Genomic DNA, 25,702 nt, shown 5'->3' with positions numbered 1-25,702 from the left:
TCAGTGGCCCGCTAGCTCCATATTTTTTATGAGCCAGTTTGGTGTAGTGGTTAAGAACGACAGGATTCTAATCCGGAGAACCGGGTTTGATTCCTCACTCCTCCACGTGAAGCCAGCTGAGTGACCCTACGTCAGTCACAGCTCTCCAAAGCTCTCAGCCCCACCCACCTCACAGAGTGATTGTTGTGGGGAAAATAGTAATAATATTTTGTAAACCGCTCTGAGTGGCTAAGTTGTCCTGAAGGGTGGTATATAATTTGGTGGTGGTTATTATTATGGGGGGGGGGGGGGACAGTGGCTCAGCCTGAGAGTCCCCCCCTGCTATCCTCTAACACTTAATCAATCTCGAGACCTTCATGTCAGTTATCTGTTCTTTCTTGGCATGCGCAACCTGTATTCTGTATCCGACAACCAAAGGCAGTACCTAAAACGTTTTTGGAAGGCCTCAAGCTTTCAACAGGGCAATAAATGCAAGTGAATAAAACCAGCAACATATGCTTTTTGACACCTCTCTCTTGTGCAGAAGCAGAGTTCTTTGCATGGCGCTGTGTTAAAATTATAGTAGCAACACCAACACTCTTATTAAAAATTTATTGGAATGTGTCAAATGTTCATCTGTTTATTGTGATGAATTCAACAATGCCTTAAAGTGCAACTTGCTTTGACAGCAGTTTCCCACCACACACAGTTGGACTCACAACCCTAGAAGCTGATGGGGAAAGTATTGCATTAATAACCCCAGTCCAGCCTTGGCTCTGTGCTTGGCAATACTGTTCAGTCTCTGGCTGCAGTTGGAGCTGCCCTTCCCACACTGCTTGAGATCTAGAACGCTCTGCTACCAAGAAACCCAAACAAGCAGACACGCCTGCTCCAAAAGGTCACCTAAGCCCCTCCACCTTTGCTTAGTATAACACTCTCCGGTGTTTAAAAAAAAAAAAATCCCACTCCCAACTCCCTGAGAGTTCTGCCAGAGGCTTAGCAATTACACTAGAGTATTTTCAGTCAGTGCACACTTGCATATGTTCAAATAGCATTTTAAGTTGAGTTCTCCTACCAGCTGCCTGTTTTGGAAAAGGGACATCTAGATTTTTTTTTTAAATCACTGCTAAAGTTAATTTGGGAGACAACATTTTGGTTTGTATTTTAACGTGACCACCTCATCAGAAGATAGGGTATGGCCATTTCAACTATATGGCATGTACCCATGGCTCCCAAACCACAGTCACAGGAAAGCTAGTGGTGCAGTGGCGTTTGGTTAGTTTTCTTAATCCTGAAATGAGACCGGAACCTAGTGAGTTAGTAAGAACACGCACACGCCTCCAGGCATTATAAGCAGCAGATGCCAAACTAGGCCAAGATGTCCCCAAAGGAGAGTTCTAGCAACGACAGGAAAGAAGAGCTGCAGCTTCACTGCAGGAAGGGCAAAATGTTCTTGAAGAACCATTCTTTGGAGAAGTGGAGGTGATCTCCTTCTGCTCCCAGGTATACCAGTTTCCCTGCTTTGTCCATTTCTTTCAGTCCCAAACGATCCTAAAAAAAGAGGCACACACAAGGGGGGGGGAATCTCTTAACCAGAAAAAAACTACATGTAGGATCGACCTGGCCTCCATGTGATACTATGGTTTATTTCAACCATGGTTAGCGTACCAGGGTGCATCTTACAGATAATAACCTCAAACCCTTTTCTCAACAAATGCCAATTTTGTTGCACCCTGTGAGGGAGTTGCCAAGGAAGAAACCAGAATTAAAGCTCAAGTACACCAGGATGATGTCAATGTTGTGTGCACATGCATAGTTAAGGCCAGCTGCTGTTAAAACTAACTTCAGATCCTGGTTTGCCTAAACCAAACCAACTACGGTTGGTAGAGCAAGCCTGCATTCAGACACAGGCATCGTACCAAAGTTATTTTAAATAAGCCATGGTTTTACACAACGTTTAAAGTGCACCCATGTCTTTCACTGGCTAAGACACTGTCAGTGTCAGACACTGTTTGGCAAAGGCCGTGTCAAACTAAGAGACTTTGCCAAACAGAAAGATTAAATGTGCACTCCAATATGGAACTGCTTTAGTCTAAGCCCAAAATCAAAAGGCAAGACTGGCTTCAGACTTGGGAGTAAACCCCACTGACGGAGGGCGGGGGGCAGGGACTTTCTTCGGAACTAGCATGATACATTTGAATGGAAGCATCTTGACGATCAAAAACTGGGCCTTACATTAGTCTGATAACTGTGGCTTATCCCTCTAAACACTCTGGGAAACAGTTTAGAGCAGTGAGAAGTTTCTGAACGGTACATGACACATTCAACTACATTAAAGAGGAAATGGTTGTAGTTTAAGCCGGGATAGGTTTCATTTATACACAAAGGTCTGGGAGCACAGCCAGGTAGGGGAGCTGCAGTGACCCAAGTTGTCAGCCAGTGTGTATTCAGGCCTGAGAGAACCAGTTTCAAACTCCTGAGTGGTGCAGAGCAAAAATCATATACCCTTACCCTGGAAAGATTGCTCCAGAGGATAAAAGGTCGTCTGCCCCCTACATGAGGCAGGAAAAAATCTAAATGTGCATTCTCTGAGTGATTCCGCACACGTTGGATAATGCACTTCCAATCCTCTTTATAGATCATTTGGAATGGATTTTTTTGTGTGCGGAACAAAAAATCCACCTCAAACGATTGATAAAGTGCATTGAAAGTGCATTATCCAATGTGTGCGGAATCAGCCTCTGATAGCTTTGAAGTCTTTTATTGGGTTGGATCCTGCATATTCACTCTGCTTGCAGAGAGGCTTCTCTCCAGTGGAAGGCCTCTTCTGTAGGAGGAAAGTGCCTCAACTAGTGGAACAGATGCAGGGAATCCAATCCATGATTGTTTTTCAAAGCTACCAAAGTCTGAGAAAAAGGGCAGTCTTGATTGTTTTAAAGAAGTCCCAACTTCTAAGTTCAGGGCACTCGGCAGTCAGAACTGCTTCACAGTATAGAAGATTCTCTCCTTCCTCCATGGTCTTTTTCTGGGCTCAACACCCCTTCCTGATCTCTTGTCACCCTTCCATCAATTGCTTCTCACTCTGAAAGTATTTCAGACTCTGCAAACAGGCTGCAAAGCAATGCTGCTCCTTCCCTTCCTGGGCAATAAGAACTGGATTGTGCAAGACACCTTGGGCAGTTGTAAAAAGAAATGGGGAAGTTGCCCTTTGATCACTAGGTCAGTTGCAAATTCTGTATGAGGGGAAAAGAAGCATTCCCACCATGCTGCTTGAAATAGTTACCTCTGTGTACAGCAAGGTCTCCTTCAAGGGAATGGTCTCTTTGGCTTGGCCACTCCGATAATAACCGAACCACTGCGGGGGAAAAAGAACAGGGAAAGCCCTAAGTGAAACTCCCAGTTGGCAGGGCCAGTTTAGGCAAGCATATAAAGAGCCCAATGACACATTATATCCAGTTCCGTCATTGTTTTTCTTGCCTCCGCCTGTCTGCTTCAAAAATCACATGCCTCCCCCCACTGCTGTTTGGTCACATGGAAGAAAAGGGATAATTCCCTGTCGCTAGAGAGCAGACATGGAGCAAAAGTTAGCAGTATTTTTCTATGTAGACATTCTTCTACACAGAAGAACGTCATCATTCAGACAGCTCATCAGTACCTTTTGTGAAATGAACAATGGTCTCCACCTGCATCTCATACCTATTTGCATGCATAGCAACTTGAAACATCTGACACTAAAGAAGGTCACATTTAGCAGAATGTGGCCATACAGATATGAGCAACCATCAGCATAAATATACTGTACTTGTTCCCAATATCTGGAGACATATCACTTGTCTAATAATAAAGTTCTTGAGACAATGGAGACACTTTGATAGTCCGTGAAGCTTTTCTGCAAGAAGAGGGGAGGCAGTTTGCCAGCCCTCACTCCAGAGCTGGGGAAGGCAGGGCTGCCTCCCTCTCCCTTTGGATGCGACCATGCAGAGTCAAGCCACCTGGGGAAACAGGATCTCCTCCCTTCCACAGCCTGGCTTCCATCATCTTTTGCAAAAGGACAGCGCCACCCAGAGGCACAAGCTGGCCACAAAGAAGCCCAGTTTACACATAATTGGAGGATGAAGTGGTGTAAAGCCCTGCGGTGGCAGAGCGGGCTGCACCACTTCAGACAGCAGTGGAAGCATTACGTACATGAAACTACCATAAACTGAGTCTGCCAGGGACGCTCGTTTATCTACTGTGACTGACAGAACTCTCCAGACTCTTAGGCGGAGCCTTTCACAGCACCTACGGCCAGAGTTCCATTAAATGGAGATGCAGAAGACTGAACTGGGTACCTGCCTGCAAAGCAGGTGTTCTACTCAGACATGTCATGCAAATGATAAGCATACATCCATGAAGCACTCTGAGCACTCAAAAGCACAATGTCAGTACTGGCAATTATTTTCTCACACACAGATTTAAAGTGGATGTTGGCAAGGCAAAAAATCTGGCCCCACCCAATTATGCTTATGCCCACTGCCACCTCTAAGGTGAGCTGTCACTTGTGGCACCAGAGTGCAGATGCTTCTTCGCACGGGTTGCAGCCCAAGTGGGACAAGATGCCAGACAAGTCAGCCGAGCCAGATCTTCTGCCTTGCCATCGTCATGCTGAGATTGGACCTCAGCTGCTCACCTCGGAGGCAGGAGGATCCACCATGGTATCATTGAGGAACTTCACCATCACAAATTTTTTCAGAGACATCAGATTTTTCTTGTAAGTTTGATTGATGCACTAGAAAGGGGGATGGGTAGGGGGAGAGAAAGAGAGAGTGAGAGTGAGAGCCATGCGGCAGAATCCAGAATCCTTTGGCTCCTGGCTCCAGAGCGAAGTCCTGTTCCTGATGGGAGGGAGGTGTAGATACTTAAATCCAGAGACTGGAGCCATGAACGGACAAAACAGACCTTTTTATAAACCTAAGAAAAGCCCCAGATTTGCAGAGCGATCTAAACAAACAAACAAAAACTCGGGGTGAGGGGAGGAGGATTTGTAAAAATTCCCCAAATGACAAGAAGGAGTGCCTGTAAGATTTAAGAAATAGATGCCCTTGGTAGCTGTTGCTAGGCAACTGCAATAGTATTGCCTGCCTTCAAGCTTAGTTTCTGCCAGTAAAAGACAAGGAGAGGGGGTAGGGCCCTTTCCAGGGCTCTTTTGGCCTTTGAAAGAGGCTTCACTGGGGCCAGGTCTGGCAGCCACCAACAGGCAATTTACTACCACCTGACTTGCATGACTCATCCAGGCCCTGCTGCTTGCTACTGTTTAACAGCAGCCTCCCCATGAAAGCCAGTGTTGGATGGTGGTTGGAATTTCAGAGTTGGATCTGGAAGACCCAGGTTCGAATCTCCACTCTGCTGTGGAAGCTCAATGGATGACTTTGGAGTAGTCACACATTCTCAGCCTAATCTACCTCACAGGATTGTTGTGAAGATAAACTGGAGGACAGGAGAATGATGTAAGCTGCACTGGGTACCCACTGGGAAGAAAGGCAGGATATGTGGCAGAAATAAATAATAAATATAGCTGAAGATGGGGGTACAGATCAAAGTTAAGTTGTTTGGTTGGTGGGAAGGAGAAAAGGAGGTAGAGAAAGGTGAGGATATGGGGGCTACCAGGAGAAGGGATAGAGGAAATAGTGTGGGGAGGGGATACAGGGAGGATACCGAAGTATCCGGTGCAAACCTTTCAGGTTCCCTGCCGTTCAACTGGGCCCAGCTCAGCTGATACCATGCATCTTGATCAGAGTTTTCCCGGGGAGAGGCTGCCATGGGGAGGGGGAAAAGGGAAAGCAGAAGACAAGGAGGCAGATAAAGATAGGTTGGCTGGTGGGTGGGAAGGAGAGAAGAAAGTGGAAAAGGGGCGATGCTATGGAGGCTTTGGGGGAAAGAGGAGATCGTGGGGGAGAGGCCCTATGCAGTTTCTTGCAGGTCCCATGCTTGTCTCATATTCCCAGAACAGCAGACAAGCAGCCACCTCCCATCCGGTACTGGTCAGGCCTGGAATATTCATGAGACAGGACTGCAGCCTGGTTCTCCTGGGGCTTCTTCCCAAAGAAGCACATTCCATTGTGTGAGCCACCACCCAACCTCTGAAGGGGCACAACTCAAGACCAACCACTCCCGTGAAAACCGGGCCTACACCTGACATTTGGAGGCCACGGCTACAACTTCATAGAGATGACAAATTAGATAGCTTGCATACATCAGACAAACTCGGCACCTTGCCTTGACTGCATAATGTATTCTTTGCTGTGAGTGTTTGCTGTGCTGTCTAGGCAGGAGAAAGCTCATTCTCCACCCTGCTGTTCATTTTAAAACATTAAAAATTTACTCCTCCTTTCCTATTACCCAATGAGGCTCAAGGCAGGACACATACTTGCAAAGCATATATTTACAGGCAAAAGAACAAGAAATTAAAAAAAAAATTAAATCTGACATTTACGGGAACCTGAATCCTAGTGCCAATACCACATCCCTACAACAGGCATGCTCTTAAGCACAGTCTTGTTCTTAAACACATTTGACTAGACCAACAGTGGCCTGAGCATGCAAACTTTTGCTGCTTAACTCTGGCCAATCCCACTTACAGAGACCAAAGGAGCTGGATCTCAAAAAACCAGAAAGAAAGTAAAAAAATCCTCGGAAGAGTTCCAGTGGAATTTACTGTTTTGGCCCCAATGCAAACAGCTTTTTCTGAAAGGGCTAGAATTGTCCAGTTTTATTAGCTATTTGGGATGGGACTTCCATGTTCAGAGGTAGTATACTTTTGGATGCCAAATGCTAGGAAAAAAGATCAGGGAAGTCGGATTCTGGCTTTGAGCTTTCCAGAAGCATCCAGCTGTCCACTCCTGGAGACAGGAGGTTGGGCGATGCGGACCTGTTGCCTGATCCAACTAGACCAGTCTTACATTCTTAGGAGTCAGACTTACTCGTTCCTGGTTGACATCAGCTAAGAAGAGGCTGTTCTTCCGGTATTCTTCCTCATTCAGTGGATCATGCCAGTACTGGGCCTGAACCAGTCTGTGGTTTTAAAAAAAAAGTTCATGTTCAACATACAAGCCAATGGGGCCCTTGTTTGGTCCCATTCACACTCTTGTGCAGTGTCTCTCTCCTTGGGTGGAACTCACCGCTCCTGAACAGCCTGGGTGTAAGCACCAAGATCTAGCATCTTCCGGATCCAGTCACAGAGGCGTGAACTCTCCCCGGGGCAGCGTGGGAAACCGTACACTCCTGTGGCACCAAAAGAGCCATTTACAAGCAATCTCAACCACTGTGAGCCAGAAAAGGAGAACTTCTGGCCTTGCAAGCCACTTCCAAATCACTTGTGAAGGTGGCCCCCCTGCTCACAAAAACCTACATCAGTTCCTTCTGAGGAGCAAAGACCCAAATCCCAGAGTCAGCTCTCTTCCTGCTACTTAAAACATCTCTGCTTGGTCACCCAAAGGCAACTCTTACTTGCCACAGGCGACAAAGCAAGTGACTATTTCTACAAGCCTCCACTGCACCAGTTAAAAGGTTTATTTAGGGGCTCAGGGCCAGCCCCATACCACTTCCCTCCTCTCCTGAATAGGGGCTTTGAGGGAACAAGGCAGAGTCACCAGTGTGTTAATGTACGAAAGCAGCCCTGCAGAGCTCGTGAGCACTTAAATCAAAGACATCTTGAAGAATTTGCATGCCTGCATGCACCCGCCATGAAGAAAGGGCTCCTCTCCTCCATGCAACTGAGGATTAAATTTTGTAAGCCTTGAAGGGAAAAGGAGTGTGCATGGCTGCTCCTTAAAGCCTCCCCCCCCTGCCCAGTGCACAGGATAAATCCACACCCACTGCCTAGAAAACAGGTGACCAGTAGATCTGAGCTTACCCTGGTGCTGACCCCCAACAGATACCAAATTGAGCATAGGGGGAGAAGGACATCTCTGTACCACTGCCCTCCTGGGAAAGGAGAAAAAAAATGAGACTCAGGGCAAACCAGAAGCTATGGGGCCTGAAAACCGCTGGTTGTATTGAGGGTAGTTAGTTAGTTTTTATTGTTACAGTCAAAGACCAGCACAGCAGAGAAACAGGAAAGCGCACCACCCCAAATCATGATCCAAAAGTACAAAATTGGCATATGATTAAAATATGATACCAATATACATTCGTGGTTAAAAGTTTTATATAAATATTTCCTAATAAAAGTTGTAATAGTTTTAGCAGCCTTATCCCATAAAATTGTGCCGTCTTGTTTGTGTCTTCCTTCAGTAACGGCTTACTACTACTGTCGATACTGTTCAATACGCTGCTGCTCTTATTAGAACAATCCAAGATAAATATTTGTATCTAGATAAACTGTAAGATACAACAAGCAGTAAGTGCATTAATTTTAAAATTTACACATGTCTAAGAATTAAGTACAGCGGTGTGCTAAAATGGATAAAATCATTAAAATCTTAATTAAAATTTCTAGAAGAAATAATAGCGTTCTGTCTGATTACACTAGCCAGAGCACAGAACCTTGCAACCTTAGCAGTAATTTCTTTGCAGCAATCAGTTAAGAGGAGGGCAGAATAAAACTGACTTGGTCTGCCTGGGTGGGCCGCGATAACTGGTGAAATGTGCTTTGTTCGAATCTCCTGATAATACTGACAGTATAAAAGAACATGCTCTATTGTCTCTACTTGTCCAGATTGACGAGGGCAGAGGCGATTTGCATATGGGATATGAGCGTATCTCCCCTCCAAGACAGCAGATGGGTACTAAATTCAACTTCATTTTTTAAAAAAAAGGCAGAGGGCCAAACTGAATTTCAAAACGACTCTCTGGCCTGAGAAGGGCGTTAGCCCACTATGCTTAAGGCTACCTTTGCCCCAAATGTTTCTGCCCCTTCCAGTCCTGCACACTTACAGAAACTGCCCTCCCTGCGAGAAGCCCATGGCATTGAAGCCGCCTTGTAACTTCGGGTCTTTCGCAAGGATGCCGCAAACCAGCTTCACTTGGTCGTTCACGTTCATGAGGAAACCGTTCTCCACATCCTGGCGGGGAAACAGAGAGTTGAAGGACACGCGGAAAGTTACAGACATGCCAAATTGGTTTCACATCAGTGCACTCAACCCTGCTTTAAGCCCAAGGTGGGTGGGAGCAGGGACGCTCTGGACCTGAATATTCACCTCTCTCTAAAAAATTTAGTTTCTAGAGCTTTACATATGAAGATACACAGAAAGAAATATGCAGCTGATGTGCCTTCCTAATGGCTCAGGCAGAAATCTCCCCTGCTGCCTTCCAGTGGGCTAAGGGCCCCAATCTTTGCACACTGCACACATACCACCTTATATAAAGATTTCTGCATGCCCACTGGCAAAACAGATAGTTTGTACCAGGGGTCATGTTGTAGAAAAGAGCTGCAGGAACTCATTAGCATAACTGATTAGCATTTGCCACGCCCATTGGCATAACTGGTTTGCATATGCCACACCCCCTGACATCACCAGAAGTGTGTCTGAAGGCAACACCCACACAGACAACAAAGCCAGCAAAGCACAGATTTTTAAATTAAAATTAATGTTGCCAGTGCACTCTGTACATCTGGGGAGCGGGGTCATACAGTAACATTCAAGAACAGTGTGTTTCTATGCTTTTCTAGACAGATTAAAGCAGCTCCACATAGACAACAAAGCCAGCAAAATACACTAGGGGATGGGGAGGGAAGATATACTCACTGCTTGCCGGCCAGGAGGTCGGGCTTCGGAGATTGCCACGGGCCGCTGGCTGCCACGACCGGCCTGCAGGCCAGGATGATGGGCAGCACAGGCCGCAGCGGTGCCGGATGCCAGCTCTGGAGGCCGCCGTGGGCCGTGCACCGCCTCGACCAGCCTGCAGGCTGGGAGGATGGGCATTGCAGGCCGCAGCGGCACCAGCTGACCATGGGGGAGTGTTCCCCCACCCAGCACCGACCAGTTCCGGGCCATTTCGGCCCCGATCCAGACCAAAATGGGCCCCAAAGGCCAAAAATGGCCATTTTGGGCCCATTTTGGCCAGGATCGGGGCCAAAACAGCCGGGATCTGGTTGGTGCCAGGCAGGAGAGGGTTTCCCCGCCCAGCATCGACCCAATCTGGGCCATTTTGGCCCTAATCCAGGCCAGAACAGGCCCAAAATGGCAATTTTAGGCCCATTTCGGCCTGGATCGGGGCCGAAATGGCCGGGATTGGGTCAGTGCCAGGCAGGGGAAGGTTCCCCCACTCGGCACCGATCCAATCCAGGCCATTTTGGCCTCAATCCAGGCCAAAACGGGCCCAAAATGGCTAATTGAGGGTAAAATGCCCCCAAATGGCCTCAAGTCAGGTGGGTGGGGCCACCTGACTGCTGGGGGAACTGCTGGAAAGGCGTTCCAGCACGTTCCCCCTCCAAATGAGCCCTGGTTTGTACCCAGCAAAGGAAAAGAAAGGAATTTTAGAAGGGGTTAAATTTGAGACCCACCACAAGAAGGGACTGCACACCCCTCTGCCTGTGGACAGAGCAAACAGCAACAGCTGACCCTACCTCAATTAAGTTCTTGCCAATCATCAGAGATAGAATGTAGATGCCTGGGATTTTCTCCTCCACGATTTTTTTAATGTAACCTATACTCTCGGGATTGCAGCAGCTATCTCCTAAGATTTAAAAAGGGAGGATGGGGGAAGAGGAGTAAGAATCAGAATCAGCATTGTTTTAGTGACTGAACTTTTGCTCTGCCATTCTTTTTTAGACCGTATTATGGGAATCATAAAAACCAACTTGGTGTAGCAATTCCAACATTTGACAAGAATATTACAGGCCCGGTTTAGACTTCTACTCCACCAGGGGCCAGTCACTCTTTCTCAGCCTAACTTACATCACAGAGCTGTTGTGAGAACCAAGTATGCCATCCTGGACTCCTTGAAGGAAGGCTGGATAAAACTGCAATTCATAGAATTATAGAATCATAGAGTTGCAAGGAATCTCTAGGGTCATCTAGTCCAACCCCCTGCACAATGCAGGAAATTCACAACTACCTCCAATTAATTCTGAATTAATTAAATTCACAATTAATAACATTTGGAGACCCCAAACCCTGGTTGCCTGGGGTGGCCAGCAGCAAATGCACTCCTTCTTGGTCAGTTAGCCTGCAGTGATAACCTAGGTTGCACCAGCTGACTACAATTAAAATAAATCAGCATTTTGCAAGAACTTCCATACCTTTTTACAATTCTGAAAGTGCAAATAATATCCTAAAGAGAACGAACATTTGTGGCCAGATAGCTGTTCCTGTGTGTTTTTTGCTTAAACGCCTACAATGAAAAAACCACTTAATTATAGGCGTGCCACAAAAACATCAGACCGTATGGTAAAACATACTTTGAGCTACACACCAGTGTCTGAAGAACAGAGTGCCTCCCCCAGTCCATCCATCCCCAGCCCCTCACCTAACAAACCTGGAGGTTTTCAAGAGTTTCTTGGACTATCTGTTAGCCATAAAGATAATGCAGGACTTCAGCTGAATTGCAACACGTCAGAGGGCGGGGGGAGGTTATTTTGTTCCCTCCTCCATAAAGGGCATTCAGAACATATTTGCTTTTTACAGGCCCAGAATGTCAGCTAACCTTGGCCTCATTAATGACAAACTCATGACATGCATTGTAGTGTTCAGACATGCAAAAAAGAACAAGTTTCACAAAGAAATAACAGTCTTTCAGACAAGAATTCTTATCCACCCGTCCCCCAGGCTAAAACTTCACTGAAGATAGGGAAGCAGGATGGGATCAAAGGGGGAGTTGGGAAAAGACCAGGCAGGAGGGGTGCTGAGCTAGAGGAAGGGTGTAGGCTATATGTATAACCTTCCCCGAGGAAGATTTCTTAATAGGCAAGTTGCTCTGCCATCAGATTAGGTGCCCTCTCAGCCAACTCTCCTGGAGCTCTGGAAATGACACCTAAAATTCCTCCAAAACAGGGAAGGATAAAAATGCAATAGATAAATGTGAAAGAAGCAGAGAAGCCATGGTGGGAACTTTTCAGTAAGAGTGAGGGGTAAAAGTATTTGAAGTGCACATACCTATACAATTTTTCACTTTAAGGAGGGAGAGAGATCGAATCATTCCTGGAAAATCCCAGAGTCAAAAAGGCCAGCCGGGAGAAAGTGAACATTTGACATGGGAGCTTGACAAACAGTAGTAGGTTGGTGTAACCCTTTTGAGGGTGGTGGAGAAATGACTTTGGCAGGTTGACTGGTTCTTTATTAGCTCTCCATTCACATAACTCTAACCACAATCAAAACTCACTGACAGATGGTGTCAATAAAACTGGCGACAGAACCTGGTAGACTCATTTTGCACACAAATGTGTTGCTTTAATTTGCAGCTGGAATAGAGGAAGTCCAGGAAATACAAGCTGAAGGTCTGAACCTGGAGGCAGTTTATGCCCTGCCTACCACCGGAAGAGCCTGAGGCATGTTTGGGGAATGTCAGACTATAGTTTGGTGTTGCCTTGCAGCCAGCACTCGCAATCCTCATTGCTTTAATCCTCACAATATCACAAGCCAACATTTTACACTGGAGGCATTTCAGGCCCCAAGCCTCTCTTACACCATGTTCCGATCCCGCTGTTCACTGAAGATAATCAAAGGCAGGAGTTTATAGAGTTCTCTCACTGAATCTGCAAAACAACTCTGCTAGGTGGCTGAGACAGATGAGCTCACTGGATAGTTCTTGATGTGAGCCCAAGTCTACATTCAACTACCATCTGCTTCAGCCAGCACTGCGCAGCACTCCAGGGTTTTTTTGGGCAAAAGAATTTGGGCCAGTTCCCTACCAGGTCGAAACCTGTTGACATCAGATTAAGAACCTGCCCACAAACCTGTCCTTCCTGAGCAGTCACAAAGCAGAAGTTGAGAATACTGAGTTGGTGACTGAAAGCTCACCACCTGGTCACAAGGTTCCCTAGTAGCCAACCTATGCCTACACAACTGGCTGTGAGCCCCAATGAATACAAGTAAACATCCAGCACAAATCTAACTGACACTGAGATCATCTAGACGGGCCCGCTGCCGGTTTCTGTGGTTCAGCAAGCGACGAACTTCTCTGTGGTAACCCGGGTATGTCTGTGCAATGCCCTGTGCCTGAGTGATCTGGAAAACAGGGAAGAGTGTTGTTTCAATGCGCTTTTAAAATAATGTTCCCTGTTGCTTGCAAATGTTCCATATTTCTCTAAGGCTAATTTGCTCTCCTCTTGTACTGTGCGGAGGGGAGATTTTTTTAGCTTTTAAAACTGATTTAACATGCTGCTGGCCACTCTGAGGAGCTTTTTGTGGCAGAAAAGCAGGCTACAAACCTTTCACAATACAAACTGTATTGTGACAAGCTATGAGCCTCTGCTAGGGATTTCTAAACAGTGGATCTAAATGCAACCACCGAGGCGCAGTCTATCGAACATGACAACAGCAGTGGGGGAAGGGGTTGAAGGGTCTCAGCTCTGCAGATGACCGTAATTGGTCTTGCTTACCCAGAAGGAGACTGCAAAATGCGCATCAAGGCTAGGAATAACAAAAGCGCGCTGTTCTAGAGGCTGGCAGGCCACAGGCAAAGGACAGGGACTATCCGGTTCTGAGTAAGATTCAGAAAGTGAAAGTGAGAGGAGGCAGCCATTGCCGGGCAACGGGCTGAAGTGCTAGTTGGCTGCGCCATCTCTCTCCCTCTTCTTGCCTCTGGGTATCTGATGCGCAGTAGCAGATCAGTTGCCTAGCAAGAGTGCATCTCCCACCTGTGCTCCACCTGTGTATCGGTAAATGATGCAAAATCCTAAAGATAGCAGAAGATACCAGCACTGCCTTCTCCCAAGGGACCCAGCTGAAGGGGGCACTCGCGTCTGGAATTTCTCACCACTCACAGAACCAGAAGAGAGGCATGGCTCAGTGTCGGAACCTCTGCTTTGCATGCAGAAGGTCCCAGTCAATCCCTGGCACCTCCCATTACAGGACTGCTGTAAATGCAACGCTCCCACTCACCCATGCCATGCCATATTACCAGCGGGACTGGCCCCGCCGCGCTCCCTAAGCTCAGCCAGCAAGATCCGCCCAGCAGCAGCAAAGTCACCGGGAAGCCGATCGATGCCATCTTGGGTAAATCATATGACACACAAACCACGGCCGGCGAGGACAAGGGGGGGTCCACGTGACAAAGGGGCGGGGCTATCCCCGCCTTCGAGGAAAGAGGGCTGGAAAAGCTGGCCTCTGCCTCAAAGAATTCTGGGGGCTGTAGTTATCCTCTTGAGCCCTGCGTTTTCTCCCCAGCCCGAACCTCCAAAGGCGCTTCCGAAGGAAAGCAAAAGACCAGCTGCAGTAGGCCTTGGGTGAGAAATGCTGCATGCAAAGCAAACTTGCTATTCTCAGAATGGAGGGAAAGGGAGAGTTTTGAACTTTTTGCTTGATTTTATTTTAAAGGTGCATGAAACTTTAGGAACAATTGTTTGTTCTTCTGTGCAATCCCACAATGGGATTGCACAGGCCGACCGTGGAGAGAGATTTTCTGCCTCTAGAAACCTGCTAGGTGGTGCTCCGCCTCTACAAGGTATGAGCGAGCATTTTCCCACCGAAAAGAGTGCCTCCCCTCATTTCCTCCGTCTTCTTTCGCCACCGTCGTTTTCCTAGTTCTTACGATTGTCTTTCACCTTCCCTCACTTTTTCCGCTTTGCTCCAGCTTTCTTTCTACTTGTTCTTATCAGTGGGGACAATAAGTCTCAGAAATATTTAATTGCTCACACAGACAAACATTGCCGTTGCTTACTCTGCCTGGGGAGGCTCAGAATGTTTGCAACCTGCCTCCGCTGCCAAAGATTTACTCTCTAGGCCAGGTGTGATCGGGCTTCCCGCCATGTGGGAGAAGATGCTATTGGGTTCCAACAAACCGGCAACAAAGTCATTTGCCGAGCATGAACCTTCACCCCATTCTGTCCAACCCACGTCGGTTCCGAGGGCCCATACCCCGGATCCAAGTAAGAGTTTCTTGGGCCTCCAGCAGCCCCGCACCGGATTGCCAAGCAGGACACAAAGGCTTGCCAGCCTCCAGGTAGTGACTGGAGATCTGGAATTACAACTCGTCTCCAGGCCACAGAGATCAGTTCAGCTGGAGAAAATGCCTACTTTGGGGGGGTGGACTCTATGGAATTATGCCATGCCAAGGTCCTTTCCCTCCCCAAACCCCACTTTCTCCAGGTTTCTCCAGTTTTCACCCCCCAGATCTCCAGGAATTTGGAGCTGGCAACCCTATCACATGCCCGAGACACTGAAACATCAGTTACTGGAACTGACCTGTTCTAAGCGCTGTACATTGGGACCACCATCTAGTGTTACCAGATCCACTAGGGTCCAAAGCATGAGACTGGAGGTATCTGGGGGTGGGGCATGCTGCAGGGTACTTATGCATGCTCCAGAGCATGGGGATATTTTCCTTAAAATTGGCCATGCAGGTGCCTTCCCTTCGTTGTCACTCTGGGAATGACGTCATTCCTGGCGCAACAACGAAGACTGAAGAACACAGGAGCACACAAGGGCCCTTGAGATCAATGTATCAGCCTCTACACCTAAGACAAAGAGCGAGAGCCTCCAAGCGCTTTATTCAGATTCACCAGCTTCTATCACCTTCCATCCAATCGAGAACCTTCTTGTCATCAAACATGGCATTTGGGAGCAGCCTGCATCCATCCAGGCCACCTCCCAAAAGTTTGAAGATTACTACAAATTGAGACAACAAGACTGTGCTTTTATTTAACCACCCACAACCATCCTCACTAGTGGCTGAAGAGGTACAATCCAATTGCCACCTCGGCTCACTGTCTTCCCCTGCTGACAGTGAGGGACGCAAGTTGGATGCTTTGGAGTCAAAAAATCTATTCTTCTGTGGTACTCAATTTCTAGATTTCTAATTTCCAAGCCATAATGGGGTCCTATAACCTCTTCCTCTGGGAAAGACTCTAATTACATCGAGGACCTACCCAAGGGCCGATGTGCAAGGGGAAGCGACTAAACTGGCCAAACAGCAGACGATAGCGGAAAAGCCTGCTGCAGACTGCCCAGCAAGATCAATGGCATCAGCCATAGTTCTGTGACGTCACTCATGGTTACAGTCAACCGTGCTTCCCAGGACAAGCATAACAAGATGGAGGACTTCCCATTTGAGGGCATGTCGCTCTTTTCAGAAAAGACCAACGAATCCCTTCTTCAAATGAAGAAGAACCATCAGACTGCAAGATTCCATGGTATCATTGCTCTATCCACACAGCAACAACTCAGGTACCACTATCAGACTTGCCAGCTTTACAAACACCGCTCCACTGGGTACACCTACCAACCATACCAGGTACAGTGATCTTATTTGGCCCTCCATCGTTTGGGAGGGAAAAGACTGTCCAAGCCAAGGCCTAAACAAACCTAGCCAGTCTCCCAAGACTTTGTAGGGACAGAAATCTCTTTTTTGACTGACTATCCCACAGCCAGTACATTCAATCTCCTTTAATTTGCTTCAGATGGTTCTGGCCATCATTACATATTGCTACCATTTGCATTTTTCACAGTTACCCCAGTTATCTGTATTGCCCACAGCCCCAACAGCCTGTTCTGAGGGTCCCCACTTCGCCGTTTCAGAGCTGCAGTCCAAGGGGGCTATACCACGATACGTACCGTAGACCATCTAGGTCTCATGATTAATTGGGAGAAGTCAACATTTACTCCAACCTGATGTATTCAATTTATTGGGGCTATGGTTGATTCTGTCTAAGGAAGAGTGTTTTTGTCACCTGCCAGGGCTTAATCATTTTGTTCTCTGTCCCTACATTTCCAAACCGACCATTTCCAGTCTGCCCTTTCTATCCAAAAGTATCTTGGACGGTTGGCATCCACCGCCAATGTTGTTCCTTTTGCACATGTGGGCCTTACAAAATTGGTTTGTCAAACACTATAATCTGTTTCTGACTTGCCTTCCCTAGATGAGTGGGCAGGTCCTTCCTCTAGTGGTCCTCTATGCCCAGTTTGCTCCAGGGTTGCTATTTTGGCATACAGCAGCCAGACATTTCCATCACACTGACGCTTCCCTCCTAGGCTGGGGGGCATATTGTGGTGACCTTTCCGTTCAGGGCACGTGGTCCCCGCCAGAATCTAGAATGCATGTAACTAACTTAGAACTTTGAGCAATCTATTGCTCACTTCTTTTGTAGGTTTGTTACACAACAAAAGAGTTCAGTTACACATGGACAACACCACTGCCCTTCACTACCTGAACAATCATGGGAGAACGGCATTGCTGTCACTCTGTGCCAAGGCTACAGAACTCTGGGAATGAGTGATAAGGAACAACATCTACCCACAGGCTATAAACATAGCAGGTGCAACAAATGACAGAGCAGACCCTCTCAGCACAGCATTCCGCACCCACCACGAGTGGTTGCTCAACTTCAAATACCTCCATCCCATATTCCAGTTATGGGGTTTTCCAGCAGGTTTTGCAACCTCCTCCAAAACCAACGCCATGAGGTTTTGCTTCCTAGTGGGCAGGAATCCCAACTCCCTGGGAGATCCTTTCCAGATTCCTTGGGATCATGCCCTCTTCGACACATTTCCCTCAACTCCCCTGACCCCCAGGGTTCTTCACAGAATCCGCCGCTACCAAACACACTCTATTTTAATAGCTCCTTTTTGGCCATTCAGAGAATGGTGCCCCAATCTACAGGACATGGCACAGGGTCGCGTCATACACCTGCCACCTGCACCAAGACTCCTGCACCGAGGTCAAATTTGGCATCACAATGGGGGTCACCCTCAACTTCACTGCATGGTGAATGAACCCAGGAGTTCCACCTTCTCCAGGGAGGTAACTCAGATAATATTAAACGTCCACAAGCTGTCTGCGTGTACATCTTATGGACACAAATGCAATTGCTTTGCAACATGGATAAATAGCAAGGGATACTCCCCTTTTTCATGTCCCTTCCCTCTCGTATCCAAATACCTCCTGTCACTTCAAGGACAGGGCTTATCTGCTTCATCCCTTAAGATTCACCTAGCAGCCACATCCTCATTCCACAAATGGGTAGATGGCAAAACAGTTTTCTCCCCTCATATTTCCAAACGGTATGTTTAGCACCTTTCTCCAGGACCTATCCTGGTTCCACAGTAGAGCCTTCTCGGTCCTGGCACAACTCATGCTGTCTCTTTTCAGACCCACGATATCTTGTATTTTATCCCTACTGTAGTGGAAAGTTGCCTTCTTGGTAGCTACTACTTCAACAAGAAGTGTTGGGGAACTGGTAGCCTGCTGAGTGGATCCACCATTCATTCAATTTTTTCCTGACAAGATGATTTTATGTCGAAGTTTAGAGTTCCTACCCAAAGTGGTCTCGAAGTTTCGCTCCAGAGTTACCTTACCTGTTTTCTTCCCTAACCCAGTGTCAGACTCAGAACGCACACTGCGTAAACTAGATGTCAAAAGAGCTTTATTATATTATCTGCACAGAACAAAGAATTTTAGAAATTCCAAGGCTCTCTTTATTGTTTTGAACCCCATAAGGGTCTCCCTACCTCTAACCTATCCTTCTGTGTATGGATCATTGTTGCAATTAAGCTATGCTATGCCCAAGCTGGTGTTCGCTGTCCAATGGTGCTCACAGCTCACTTCACCAGAGTACACACATCATTAGCTGCCTTCCTCCGTGGAGTTCCTCTGAGAGATATCTGCCGTGCTGCCACCTGGTCATCAGCTGAGACATTCACCAAACATTATTCTGTCAACACAAATTCCCGAAAAGTATCAGCAGTTGGCATGGCTGTCCTCCATTCTTTGTTCAACTGATCCACACACCTGCCTCCATTGGTAGGTAGCTTGCTATACTCCCAATGTGGGACTGCACAGATTAGTGACAAAGAAAACAGGGTTGCACTTAGCTGTAATGGTTGTCTGTTGAGTTCCAGGCAGGCACGCATTCCCTCCCTCCTATCCCACTGTGAGTGCACCTTAGCTCTTAGCCTCCGGCAGCTCAGATCTGCCTCCAATAGCTCAGAACTGAGGGAATGGGGGGTGCTTCTCCTGACTATGCCTCTTTCTTTGGGAAAACACTTGTGCATGTGTTTTAGAGGTGGAGTGCCCCCAGTGGGTTTTTAGAGCTAGAAAATCTCTCCCCGCAGCCAGTCTGTGACTGCACAGTCCCAATGTGTGCCTGCACAGAAAACACTTAACAACAGTTACATGTAAGTGCAACCCTGTATATTAGCTTTCCTATGGACCCTGGAACCAGTGAGCATGTGAGAGAGAGAGGTGGGAGGTAGGGGAATGGGAGGTGTGTAGTTATTGGGAGGTATTGAACTCAATGTTGCAAATTCAGTTTAGATCGTTAAGCACGTGCTGGAAAAGGGAAGGCACCATTCTCAGTGTAAGGTAATATCCTTGAGTGGGTAACAGAAGCAGCTACCCACAGGACTCTCTGTGCCCCCCTCCCTGCTGCAGGTATGCAGAGAACTAGCATTGTATAGTGGTTAGATGTCAGACTATGATCTGGGAGACTGAGGTTGGATCTCCCCCATTGCAATGGAAAAGGTTTCTGGGTGGCCTTGGACCAGTCATACATGCTCAGCCTGACCTACCTCACAGGGTTGTTGTAGAGATAAAATGGAGGCGAGAAGAGTGGTGTAAGTGGTTTTGGCGTGCCACTGAGGAGATAGGCAGGGTATAAATAAATATGATTCAACTAAAATTAAAGAAACAGGCTGCACATGCCCATCTGGGGTAGGATATTGGGAAGAACTGAGAGCTAGTTCAGGGGGGGAAGGGGATGGGAGGAGAAATCAACTTTCTCATCCCTCCAGCTTAGAGAATCCTGGAGGGAGGGAATTTTTTTTGTGAGGGAATTTCCGACTTGTCTCCCCTTTTTAATTCTTCGCAAGCTCCTTACTTGTTGTTGTTGATGTAGGTGCACTTAGCTGCTAGGTGTCTTCCTGACAGAGGCTGCATCCTTTTAATGACCACAGTAGGCAAATGTCCAATAGGGACAGATATCCTTGATGGTATTCTGCTGTAAATAGCAGCCCCTTTTGAGTTCTGCCTACCCAAAGGCAGTTCTTCAAAGACACAGTGCAAAAAACGGCAACCCCACTCATGAGTATGATGATAATATTGAGTGTTGATCCAGCAAAATCAAGAGTAGCCTGAACAGATCTTGCTTAATATCCAGCAACTTCAGCATCCTGCGGCACAGAGTGTTCAGACAGATTCCCCCAAACGCCCACAGACAGGAACAAAAGCCGCCGCCTCTTGATGCTGCCCCGCTGCAGAAACTGGTGCTCAAGAGATACACTGCTTCTAAACATGGAGGTTCTATTTAGCAGCCCTTACTTAAGGAACTGGCTATCATGTACACAGCCCTTCATGGCCCTGGACTCTCGGATCTGTGGGACCACCTCTCTTCCTGTGCTCCATCATGGCAGCTTCAGTCTTCTGAAGAGGGCCTTCCGAAGGAGCCGCCCTGCAATTGACAAAATCAGCAGCTGCCCATATATGTGTGCTCTCTGTTGTGTCCCTCACCTTATGAAATTAGGCCCGGTGCGTCCATGGAGGCGGTGCCGGCAGCCACCTCGAGCTGTGAACTCTGAAGGAGGTGCCGTGGCGGCCTCCGATGACCCCACTCCTGACCCGGCACCAGCACAGAAGCAACTGGGCAGTCTCGGTGGGACTTGCTGTGCCTGTTGCTTCCCCTCATGCGCATGCGCCGCCTGGCAGTTCCCCGCCCAGCTGCCTGTGTGTGTCTCCCCCGCCCCACCCGCCCCCTGGATGTGCACGCACACTGCCTCCTGCCTGCCGCAGCTAAACACCTCTTGGAGAAGGAACTCGACACCGATGACCGCCCTTCTGTTGCCCCTCCCAGTCACCAAGAATACTGAAAGCAGGCTGGAAAAGCTGGAAAAGGTATAATTTTGGAGGTGTGTTTAAAATTCCTCATTTTTAAGCCTACGATATCAAGTTAACAGTTAACAGCTGCCTTAGGAGTAAATCCCACTGAAATCCATGACATTTAAAAAGGCATACATACACTCTTTCAACTGTTTGAAATTTCCCTGGTCTAGACCTGGCTACTGATCCAGTAAGCTAGTAATTATTATTTTTTCAGTTGTCCAAAATAGCAAGGAACATACTAGATTTCTTATTATAATCAGCTCAAAATTCTAATTATCCCAATGTGCGTTTGAATTAATTTATGTATTTTTTGCAGTGTAGTTAAGAAAACATACATTGTGTCACTGATGTCGCTTGGGATGCTCTGGTATTTGGGCAAATTGTACAGGTTTTTTGCCCTCAAAATGATAGTTTGACCAAAAGAGATTTACATTTACACTGTCTGTGTGCTATAGTGGGTCTTGATAATTTGAGCTAAGGAACCCACAACGAGCACCTTGGCTTTTCTGTGTGTATGTGTGGGGGGGAAGGCTTTCTATATATTCTTATCTGGCCATGATGACTAAAGGGAATCTCCATATACCAAGGTAGCAAACCTCTGGATACCAGTGCTAGGAGACAGCATCAGAGGAAGGTCTTGGCCACTATGCCTGCTCTATTTCTTGGTTCTATAGTGGTTGTCGTGCCGTTTTGCTAGTTCACTGCATATTTGGGATGTTATGTTTGGAGCAGTAGTAGACCATTTTGTTTAAAGTTTGTAATTCATTTATCGGTGCATGTTTCTCTGAAAAAGTAGTTTGAAATACAGTGCTTTGAAAAGTATGAGTATATAAAATACTGAGATATATAGTGAAATATTCATTTCTCTTGGGAGCTATGGCTGATAGAAAAAAGCTCTCTGGAGCTGGGTTCCGCAAACGAAGGAGAGAAAAAGAAAAGGAGCAAGCAAAGCAACAGGGGGCCTTGCTGAAATACCTTTGTAAATGGAGAGCAATTGAAAAACAAGGATGTGAGTCCCTTGAAGAAACTCCAAGTACAAGTTATGCTGCAACTACAACTGGTGATCCTCCGACTAGCCTTGAAACACCCACTGAGGGAGCTGAGCCCGGATGTGATGCTTCTAGGAGTCATGCTGCAACTACAACTGCTCCTCTGACTACCCTTGAAACTCCCACTGTAGGTGATGAAAAAGGGGTTTTAAAGGAAAGTGAGAGGACTGCAGAAGAAGATGATGTTCCGCCTGCCGGCTACAGTGTCCCTGCTAACTGGCCTGACAGCTGCAGTGATAATTTGCGACAGCTTATGGTACAACAGGGACCGAAGCAGGTTGTAAAATACGTTTTCCCCAGAGACTCACAAAACAGAAGATTTTCTCCTATGCACTACAAGAGGAAGATGCCAGACGGTGAACAAGTGCTCTGTGAATGGCTATATTCCACCTCAAAAGATGTGGTTTTTTGTTTTTGCTGTAAGCTGTTTGGCAAAAGAACTGGTGCAATATCATCTCTACAAGAAGCAGGTTCAAAAGAGTGGAAGAACGTGGGAAGAGTTCTGTCTTCACATGAGAAGAGTAATGCCCATTTAGAAACCTACAAGACCTGGCAAGAACTTGATGTCCGCTTATCTAAAGGAAAAACAATTGATGAGATTAACCAACAGAAAATCAAGCAAATTAAATTAGAAGTGTAAAAAGTTTCAAGTTTTGTGCTTTTCATTTTCCCTATATTTCTTGTTTTAAAAATTGGTTAGTGGGGGGGGGGGGCACAAGTAGGAGCCTCAGGCACCAGAAACCCTGGCACCGGCCCTGTATGAAATCGCCCGCCTGATGAGGTCAGGAGGGCTCCCACTCTCCTGGCATTCTGCAATGTATGCAAAACTCAATATACAGGAGGACGTTTTTAGAAAGGGAACACGATTGTACTTACTAACTGTGAGATTTTAGGCAGTTTCTGTGATTGCACAAACAGTATAAAACAAAATGATTCAGGAGGGCATTCCTACAAATTGAATAGGGCTATATCATAAAGGAATGGTTCAGGAAGATGTTTTAATCAATGGCAAGGGACTGTGGACTATGCCATTGTATGTAACAGATATTATCTGTTGCTGTGTGCATTTTCTTGCTCTCAGTGCATTGTATGTTAATGTTCTCAGTGCATGTCATATTAATAGCTATGCTTTGTTTCAGATTTTGATTGTATTGACTTATATCTGTCTTGAGTCTCATTGAGAAAGGCAAGCTATTAATCAAGTAAATACTAATTAAATATTAGACAGAAAATCCTGTTGAGAAGCTGGTTCATAGTTTTTTTCCCCATAGCCCATAACTATTTGCTTTGCAGCTGCTTGGTTTGCAGTGTATCCAGTTCATCTCTCCACCTAGTTTCTAATTTTTTTTTATTTTTCCATGTAGCATTTTATTCCTCCTTTGAATATTAAATCTCATAAACCTCTTAATTTCTTCTAATTAAATGCATGAAAGCCCTTCCCCAGCTCCTTGTTAACTCCTTTGTCAGATTAGGACCTTGGAGACCCCATTCAAAACCCTACTCGACCGTGAAACTCTCAGGGTGATCGAGCACCAGCTGTTCTCTCTCGGACTATCCTACCTTACCAGCTTGTTGTAAGGAGTATAAAATATATAAGGAAGAACCATACATTCTGCCCTGAGTTCCTCAGAGGGAGGGCAGGATAAAAATAAATGGATAGAGAGATAGATTACCGTTGTTTGTGTTCAGTGGAGGTGGCAGGTCAATGTGTGAGGATGTCTCACTCTGGCTGACATTGGGGGTGGAGGAGGTGTCTGCAACAATTCTGTCAGAACCTGGGCCCTTTCTTAGCTGCAACTACTGATTTTCTGAGAAATATTTCCTTTAGATTAGAAGAGAGGTCAGGGCCCAATCATGCCTGGAACAGGCTTCCATTTCATTGAGTCTGAAGAATGTCACAAGCTATTTCCACAACAGTTGTGTCCAATAATCATTGCTATATAGGTGTTTTAGGTTGAAAATCAACATGCTCCAAATCTCGAAAAAGATAGAAGTATAACTGGGAAAACGTGGGAATGGTTGGAAGCTTGGTAAGAGGGCTCCTCGGGTTGTCTCAATCCATCGCCTCCCCTCCCCTGGGGAGCAGGGAGATTCAAGTAGATGAGTCTCTTTCTCTCAACTTATTTGCTCAGCAGGAGAGCTGTGCCTTCACCTTCAGCTGGATGAGCAGTTGCACTCTGCATCATAACCTCTTTGCTCACTTGCCACTTCATCCTGTGAATCGTTCCCACAGCCACTGCTCTGCCTTCAGCCATCTTCCTTCCTCTCATCGACTTCTGAAATTTCACAAGGCATGCCCAAGTCAACCCTGCACCTGTTACTGCTGCAAGATGGGTTGTACAGAGCTTGTGCACCACACTACCTTAGGGCCAGGTGGGGACAACAAGGGAAGGGATCTTGGGGTGACCAAATGCATTCAGCTGGCCCTAAAGAGGTCTAACTTTTCCAGCCAGAGTAGCTAGAATTTTGAGCATTTTAAGCTGATTTTCTCAGCTAGGACAGAGTTCCTAGCCTGACATCCTGCATGGTTGTGGCACCTTCCCATTATCATTTAGCCTACACTTTCCCAGATGAGTTTCCCTAAACTGCAAATATTCATATTTGCTCTGCTTTAGGGCTTCTTTGCTTTTTATCCCACCTTTCTGCTAAAATAGCCATCAAGGCAATTCACAAATCCATAAGATGATGTCAAGCCATGGAAATCAGAATGGGAAATAGAAAACAAACCTGTCAGGAAAATCAGAACAAATCAATAAAAGAAGCAGACGTTATTAAAAATAGTAGCAGTCAGGACTGGCTTTCCACAAAGGTGGTGCCAAGCTAGTTTGACTGGGAAGGGTGTTCCCCGGCTGCCCATTTACGAGCTGAGTTGGGACTCCCTTCAGTGAGGGCTCGAGCCCACCTGATGATTATAAACTTTTGGGGAAAAAACCAGCTAAGAACGCTCATACAGTAAACTTAGTTTCCATCTACTGAATAACAAAGATAATGCTCGCCTTCAATTTATTAACTACATGGTTGCCAGATATACTATCCCTGATGATCTATTGCAGCCCTCAGGGAATAGCTTTGATCTTTGTGATTGGGCCTTTAGAGAAGATGCCCTAATTGATGCTTCTCTGATTTCTCAATCAAGGTTTGCCCCTTGGTTTAATATGATTTTAAAAGATCATTATACGGCCTCCTACTTAACCAACATAACTGCATATAATCTTAGGAGGACCTTTACTTCATTGCACTTTCAAACAATGCCTACGGATATGCTAGTGGGTCGATATAAAAAGACGCCAGTTGACCCAACGCATCTGTATATGTGGTCATTCAGTGGAGGACCTCCCTCATTATATCCTGGCTTGCCCTCTATAAGCAGAACCTAGGAATAAATTCCTGGCTAAGATCTTGCTTGCTCTACATCCCTCGTCTGTCTCTGATAAGATTGTCACGATGCTCTCCGACAAGGATTCTTTTATTTCCCTAAGACTGGCGCTTTTTGCTTTAGCTGCTAGGAAGATCAGAGCAAAGGAATCAGCCATTGATTCCCTGTGATTGCTTTTAGAAGGTTTTATTAATTTTAAAGGTTTTTTTTATTAGGGCATTTTATGTGGTTTTTTAAGTGTTTGATTACCTGATCATTTTGATTATGTATTATACTGACATTCGAGAGTGTTTTGATATTGTGAAGGCCAATGGCCATATACAATAAAACGAATCTGATCTAATCTGGG

The 25,702-nt window shown here is 46.4% G+C and overlaps 1 protein-coding gene across 1 annotated transcript; it reads right to left on the bottom strand.

Annotated features, from left to right (window-relative positions):
- Positions 1–577: 577 nt before the first annotated feature.
- Positions 578–14,145, bottom strand: PPT1 (palmitoyl-protein thioesterase 1). Its single transcript, XM_054998806.1, has 9 exons — positions 14,001–14,145; positions 10,526–10,635; positions 8,893–9,020; positions 7,871–7,941; positions 7,137–7,239; positions 6,939–7,029; positions 4,649–4,747; positions 3,263–3,334; positions 578–1,530 (listed from the first exon to the last, which is right to left on the bottom strand). Exons 1-9 carry the CDS (start codon positions 14,107–14,109, stop codon positions 1,408–1,410), a joined length of 906 nt encoding a protein of 301 aa, XP_054854781.1. The 5' UTR covers positions 14,110–14,145; the 3' UTR covers positions 578–1,407.
- Between the last annotated feature and the right edge of the window lie 11,557 nt (positions 14,146–25,702).

The sequence above is a fragment of the Eublepharis macularius genome, chromosome 15 (genome assembly GCF_028583425.1).
Source record: "Eublepharis macularius isolate TG4126 chromosome 15, MPM_Emac_v1.0, whole genome shotgun sequence".
Taxonomy (NCBI): domain Eukaryota; kingdom Metazoa; phylum Chordata; class Lepidosauria; order Squamata; family Eublepharidae; genus Eublepharis; species Eublepharis macularius.
This window is presented reverse-complemented; position numbering and strand designations above follow the sequence as displayed.

Coding starts and splice junctions, on each gene's coding strand:
- PPT1 (XM_054998806.1), bottom strand. CDS start 14,109: ATGGCATCGATCGGCTTCCCGGTGACTTTGCTGCTGCTGGGCGGATCT. Junction 7,942..8,892: donor TCGCAGGGAGGGCAGTTTCT/GTAAGTGTGCAG, acceptor CTCCTTTCCCAG/GAGGGCAGTGGTACAGAGAT. Junction 4,748..6,938: donor CTGATGTCAACCAGGAACGA/GTAAGTCTGACT, acceptor CCCCCTTTCTAG/TGCATCAATCAAACTTACAA.